The 7,049-nt window shown below is 37.6% G+C and overlaps 1 protein-coding gene across 1 annotated transcript; it reads right to left on the bottom strand.

Annotated features, from left to right (window-relative positions):
- Positions 1 to 3,093: 3,093 nt before the first annotated feature.
- On the bottom strand, positions 3,094 to 6,569 carry LOC148031238 (uncharacterized). The gene is made up of 3 exons (XM_087685557.1): positions 4,923 to 6,569; positions 4,656 to 4,766; positions 3,094 to 3,267 (listed from the first exon to the last, which is right to left on the bottom strand). Exons 1-3 carry the CDS (start codon positions 6,567 to 6,569, stop codon positions 3,094 to 3,096), a joined length of 1,932 nt encoding a protein of 643 aa, XP_087541683.1.
- Between the last annotated feature and the right edge of the window lie 480 nt (positions 6,570 to 7,049).

Genomic DNA, 7,049 nt, shown 5'->3' with positions numbered 1-7,049 from the left:
GCCATTCCACACTGAATGGACGGAAAAACTCACTTGCAGAACCACTTAGTACCTTTACAGCACGATCACTGCACCTAGGGATTCTCAAGTTAGGCGTGCCCGGTGGCTTCGGTCGGCTGGCTCCGCTTCTAACCCCGTAGCCCTTTTTGCTCCTCCACTTCACGCTTAGGGCCCATCAAAGGCAGGACATACCTAGGGAGGTAACACTCGCCTATGGTTAGACATGTCACCCTAAGCTACTTGCACCGCACCTCCCTTTGCACCAATGGGGTCCTCAAGAGTGGGACATCACCCAGGCTTGCATGCGGTTAGACCTACCTCCCCATTCCATTAGCACGAGCACACTGCACTAACACAATAAGGTAGACCCCCCCCTTTAGGTAGAGCACCGCACCTTCTCCTTCATGCACCCCAAAAGCGCCAAACCACCAACTTCGGAGGCCCTCGTCAACCCATGACATCCAATTAGCTGCTCCGATAAACATCATTCTCAAGCTTCCACAAGCACCTGAGTTTACATGTGGCCCTCACCCTTACACCACCCCAACATCGAAGTGCCATGGGACTGGTACCCGTCTAGGAGGGGGTAATGTTAATAAGTCGAGATGGCAAAAAAATGAAGGAAAAAGCAAAAGAAAGATGAAAAAAGAGCAAAGACATGCAGGCAGCCTCTAAAGATGAACCGGAGCAGAAAACATGCAACTTTAAATGAAAAGGTGCCTCAAAAAACTCGAAAAACTCTTGTAAAAGAGCGTCAGGCTCCCTCCTGTGCCAATTGTAAAATATTAGATGGGTGTAGGCTAGAGGCACAAGGCTAGAAGAGGGAAATGGAAAAAAGTCCTTGCCACAATGGCCGATCATGTAAAAAAGGGATGGGTGCCCATAGGATTTTAGGGCTTATATATAAAGTTCAAAAAGTGAATGATAGCTCATTCTTTTGATGTGTAGCAACAAGAGTCTTCTTCTCTTCTTCTCCTCTTCTTGCTTGTGTGTGGTCTTAAGAGAGGGAGCGTGAGAGTGTGAGAGAGTGAGTGTGTGAGAGGAAGGGATCAAGAGGGTGAAGCCCTTCGCCATCTCCTCTTCTCTTCTTCTCTTCTCTTCTATTTTCTCGCGTACGCGGCCATGGAGAATGGAGCTTGGAGATGGAGGAGGCTTGAGGATGCTTGAGCTAGCATCTAAGATCCTGGAACTACCGAAGTGTGAGAGGGAGGAGGCTACTCATATCCACATTAATGTAAACTCACTACACTTCTAGAATAGACAGCGCGTTGGCTAGGTGAGAGATAGCCATTAGAGCTCACTTGGAACGCTTGAAACAATAAGCAGTCCGTGGGTCTTGACGGTTGAGCGTGATCTCCCACTACACACACTCTCTCTCTAACTCATTCTCTCTTCCTCTCCTTCCTCTCTCTCTCTCTTCTCCTCTCTTCATCTCTCTCTATCTTTCACCTCACTCTCTAATCAAAAGAATTGCAATGTTTTTTTGTGACAACAATTTTGGGCCCTATTTTCCACAATATAGCATCATTGTTTGTGACGCATATAATGATGCTAATGGTGGTACTAATTAAATTCGTTACTATCAACCATCACCATAGCTTTGTTCCCTTTTAGTTACAATATCCACAAGCTCTAAGTACCCTCTCTATTGTTTTTTCCACTATCCAATAGGATGCTCTCACCTAGCCATCACTCTCTTTCATGACATTGCCTCAAGCTTCTACCATTGCCTTGATATATCATTATTTTGTAGATAATTCTAGTATCAAGTACACATTCTCTTACATGGTATATATTCCTTTTTCTACCATAATTTTATTATTATATTTTCATGTTACTCTTTGTACTATTTGAGCGTTTATTTTACTTTTTATTTAGACTACAAAAAGAGCCTTATCAAAATAGATTAAGGGAGAAAGGGAACAAGTTCAAAAGATTATTAGAGTTGTAAGAGAAAGTACATTCAAGTGTTGAGTTTGCAAGAGTTGGTCAAATAAATACAACAAATAAGCCTGCACATCCAATTTGTAAAATTAGAAAGTCTTGATGTAAATTTATGAGAGCAAAGTACAATTACTAGATCACATCCAAAAAAAGGGAGCAATCGAGCCATAAGAAAAGATCAGTGTTGGTGAGAGGGGGAGCACACATAACTTTCATGGCGGTTTGTTTTGCATTAGATTCAATTGGTATATATATTGGATGACTTTTAGCACGCATTCATGAGAGTTTAATGGCAAATATTAAACTTTAAACTATTAATATTAACATAATATTAACATGCGTAATAGCAAGTGCATTTAGGTGGTGAGTCAAAAGCCGTGAGAACTATCACTTGAGAATTTCAATTTCCATTCGGAGAGGGCAAAAGAAAGTGCCATGGAAAACTTTGGGCAAATGGAAGTGCCATAAAAAAGTTTTCCCTGTGTATTAAAATTAAGAGCAGTCAAATACAGCTAGGTGGAGATTCGCAACGAAATAAGAGAAGTTAGGCAAGCACAAACATCACTTGCAACGTTGCCAAGAGGAAGCTTGATCGAAGCACATACAATGAAGAAGTAGTCCAAAATACCACGGCTGAACTCCAACGTCCAGCAGTACCATTACTAATTTTCCGCTGTTTAATAAAACTCAGCGAGGCCAAATACGACGGAGAATGACAAAACAGGGCAATTGCCTAAACGGTTGCCATCAAGAACAGAACAGGATGTTGACTGCTGTTAAGGGCACGCCGTTGGCGTGCATAGCTACTTGCATCTCATCATCCAATCATGTGATCGGGATGGTATTCATCAACGTGCATGGGCGCTGGTGCTGATGCGGCATGGTGCACATGATGATGGCGACCGTACGCGTACGGAGCTGGTGCTGGTACGTCGTCCAGATGATGCTGATGATGGTGGTGGTGCTGATACTCATTCTCTACAGGCGTTGGTGTAGGTGTTGAGGCACGGCTCGCATGATGGCCATCGGCGTCTTCGACATGAGGATGAGGATGGCCATACTCATTCTGCCTGGGCGTGGGTGCAGATGGTTCGTGGCGAGCATGATAACCATAGACATCGCCAGCACGATCATCATCATCGGCCACAGTTAAATCTCAAACTGGTAAAAGCCTTCCAAAGAGAGTGGCACAAACTGGTCGCCGAACGGGCGGGCGAATCCAAATCTTGGCTTCTCTAATAAATTAAGGCCTTCGACAGGCGCAGCTTCAAACCACAGAACATACATAAAACCAAGCACAGCTTGCTGTGTTGCTGAGACAACCTTCACCAATTCAAGAGAAGGCTCGTTGCGAAAGTTCTGAGCCGCAGTATTGTCGACGTGTCGTATAAGCAAATGACCAACGACAATACATTAGATTATAATAAGTATGCTAGACAGATGAATGAACCCGCCAACTCATTAATTTCTTATTTAGCTAGTGCGTGCGTTCTTTACCTACCTGCACCTCCTTCGGCAATCCAAGATGCAACACATTATATTGATGGATGGCATAACGGGCCAGCTCTCAGTGTTCGGGAAAAAAAATTTTGTGAACCTGACATAAATCCTTCTTGTCTTAGCCTAAAGAAGTTTCGGAAAATTTGAACCATCCAAAACTTTTCCATTTCAACTTGAACCGGTCCAAATCCTTTTATCCTACAAATTGAACCGGTCTAATTCCCTTTTAAATATATAATGAAAAGATAATCACCTTTTTATTATTATTTGAAAGGATCTTTATTTCAAAGTTTTTCTTGGAATTTTTTAAATTACTTCTCTTATGCCTTAAAAATGAAAACCTTTATTATCATTAAGAAACTTAATTTACATTTTTTATCTACATTTTTAATAGTAAAAAATAAATGTATAGAGGTGGTTTTTATGTCTCTTAATGGGTCTAGACGCTATGGCCTCAGAGAAGTATATACATCATAAGCACAAAAATAAAAGAAAGTATAAAACAAAAACCCAAAAGAAAATAAGTTAATTTTTTTATTTAAAAAAGGAAAAAAACATAAAAGAGAAATGAAATACAAGCAAAATTTAAAAAAAAAGATTTAAAAAACAAGCATATTTTATTGAAAGAAGCAACCATGATACCAAAAAGAGAAAACAAAACTAACATGAAAGAGAACATAGAAAAAATAAGTTTAACATAGATAAAGAACTAAACATAAAGAAAAAAAAAGCAAATTTTACATTATAAAAATATAATAAACATATAGGAAAAAAGAAGAAATTGTGTCAATGAAAAAAGATAAAAAATTTAAGATAACAAAAGCGCAAATAATGCATAGTGACTTCAATATCATCATAGGCCATAAAAAATCAATTGCCCCTTTGAATATGCAAAGTTATTGCAAAATCAATGAGCAAATTCCTTGTGCTGTGTATAAATGTCGATGTGTTTTTTCAGTCCATAAGTCCATACTCTCAATGAACTCCATATTAGTGAATTTAGAAGGCCCTTCAATAAAGATTTTCATTAATGCATCTAAACTCTTAATCTCCAAACGATTACGTAGCTTACTCTTTATCACAGTTCAAGCACTAAAACCTCTCTCACAAATAGCAATGCTCGAACATTGGACAAGAGCTACTTGACAAAGAGTAAGAACATTACGATAAGCATCCCTCCACATATTGTTGCAAGCAAGTGCTGAAGTTACCTCTGGTAATGTGAATCTTACCCAATCTCTAGAAGCTAGATGCTTAAAATTTCTAAATTCTTTCTTAAACTCATCAACTTCTATCATTGCAGGGAATTCCTCTATATTCAACTTTTTGGGAAAACCATAAAATGAAGTTAGTTTATCTATTTCTTGGATTCCATAGGTTTTTAAGGCCTTCTCTTGTATTGGATGTTGTGTAGGCACAAGTATTTTTAAACAATTAAGCATGGAATTATCTTCAAATCGAGAATTCAAGTTACTTACCACTGACTTGGCAAAAGCAACTTGAAATTCTAAGGCCCTATTAAAGTCTTCTCCATTAATTTTACGTTTTAAATCATGCTCATAAAACTTATTCCCATGCAAAGCACCTCTTAATGTATATAAATATCCTTTTTCAGGCCCATAGTCTGGAAGGATATCATATCCATATATACCAACACTTAATGCATTCATATCAGGAGGAGGACAATCAATGTAATATTGTGTTATGGATATAATTTCATTCTTCACAAGACTATCTATAGTTGTGACATCTACAAAGTCCTTTTGAAACATTTGGCTTAATGTTGTTAAACCTCTTAAAATATCAGCTAAGAAATGTAAGCAATAAACACACTCAAATTCAACCAATTCTTCATAAATATGCAATGCCTCTTTTTTTGTGATCTCAAGTATGGCATCTAAAGACTTGCATACTCTACTAATGGCTCTATATCTACTTAACCATCTCACATCAAAAGTATGCTCAAGTCGAAGAATGGGACATGCCAAATCTTGTTGCATAGCTTGCAAGCCTTCTAATCTCTTTGTGCTAACATTGAAATAAGAAGCTATGGCATTAATAAGCTTTTCTAGCTTTTTACAATAAGGCATCTCTTTTGCTACACTTGATATTGCAAGGGCACTACGATGTGCAACACAATGAATTGAAGTTAGAAATGGATTAACATGTTTTTTCAATAAGGCCTGAACACCATTATCCTTTCCTACCATTGTGGAACATCCATCGGAGCCAAAAGCAACAAATCTAGACAAGTCTAGCTTACATTTCTTTAGCTCACTAATAATAGCTTCAAACAAAGATTTTGCAGTACCATCATGCACACGTATAATGCCATAGAAACTTGTCTTGGGAATGCAATCTCTCTCAAGATATGATAAATAAATAACCATATGTCCATGTGAAGAGATATCATTGGACTCATCAATTAAAACACCAAACCATGGACTAGCAGAAACCTTCATTATTGTGGTTTTCATAAGATGTGATGCCATGCAATAGATCATTTCAGCACATGCCTTATCATCATTATAGAGACTAGTTGTATATGGTGCATGACAATCTTGCAACAAATTTATCATCTCAGGAAAAACTGAAAATGGCAAATTTTGTTTAGCAATTAAATATGCAATTCTAAATAATGAAAGTAATGCCTCATCTTTGACTTCCCTTATTTTTTTAACACTCTTTTCAATACAATCTTTTCCTTCAAGCAAAATGGCTTCCATAGCAAACTTATGACAAGTCGTGCGAACATGGGATTTTAAGTTACTAATTTTAAAATTTATTGATCCCCCTTTTGAATATGCACTATGTGGATGAGGATATTTTAAACAATACTTACAATACATTTTTACTTCGTCTCTATCATAAACAAGCCATTTGAATTGGTCAAGCCAATTCTCTTGAAAGAGTAAACGTCCTTCTTTTTTTCTTTCAAGTTCAGCCTTATCTTCAAGTGAAATATTATCAAGTGATTCATTCAAAGGCAATACATTAATTGAAGATGAATCCACAATATTATTAGTGTTTTCTTTTACCTTTTTAGAAGGATGCTTAGTTATATGTTCAATCCCGACCCATGAAAGAAGATTTCCTTGTCTTTTTTCTCTTGATTTAGGTGCCATTTCTTGAAAATAAAAAGAGTAGTTTCGATCTTACCTTCTTTGCTAATAATACTTGAAATTTGCTACCTTTTATAATGCCTTTGTTCCTTTGAAAACCAAGCTCCTCAGATCTTTAGTCTCTTTTTATCTTCAACCTTCACAAATTTATCAATAAACATATAACAAAAAGAATTTGTTACTAATCTTTCATTTCACCAACCACTCTTAAAAGAAAAGAGATCGCATGCATGCTATTGCTTTATTGAGTGATATCAATACTTAATTAAAAATTACATTGGTAATAGTAGAACTTAAAAGACTAAACTTTAAACTTTAAAACTTAAAGCAAAATCAAAATTGAACAATAAACTTATAAAGAATCGAGATGGTGCTTACCTTCAGGGCTTGCGGCCCGCGGCCAATCTTCAGGGCCCAAATCTTCTTGCGACAGTTCTTTCTCTCTGCGAGTCTGCCAATGTGTCTTCTTTCTCTCTGCGAGTC

This window comes from Lygodium microphyllum, chromosome 9 (genome assembly GCF_053477565.2).
Source record: "Lygodium microphyllum isolate KBCC chromosome 9, Lygodium_microphyllum_v1.1.10, whole genome shotgun sequence".
In the NCBI taxonomy this organism is placed as follows: domain Eukaryota; kingdom Viridiplantae; phylum Streptophyta; class Polypodiopsida; order Schizaeales; family Lygodiaceae; genus Lygodium; species Lygodium microphyllum.
The sequence above is the reverse complement of the archived record's forward strand: the minus strand, read 5'-3'. Positions and strand labels throughout refer to the sequence as shown.

Excerpts from the sequence above, each read along its gene's own strand:
- LOC148031238 (XM_087685557.1), bottom strand. The coding sequence starts at position 6,569 with ATGGCACCTAAATCAAGAGAAAAAAGACAAGGAAATCTTCTTTCATGG. Across the intron at positions 4,767-4,922 it reads TTGCTTTTGCCAAGTCAGTG|TTGAATATAGAGGAATTCCC; the intron begins GTAAGTAACTTG and ends TTTCCCAAAAAG. Across the intron at positions 3,268-4,655 it reads TAAGATTCACATTACCAGAG|GTTGTCTCAGCAACACAGCA; the intron begins GTAACTTCAGCA and ends GAATTGGTGAAG.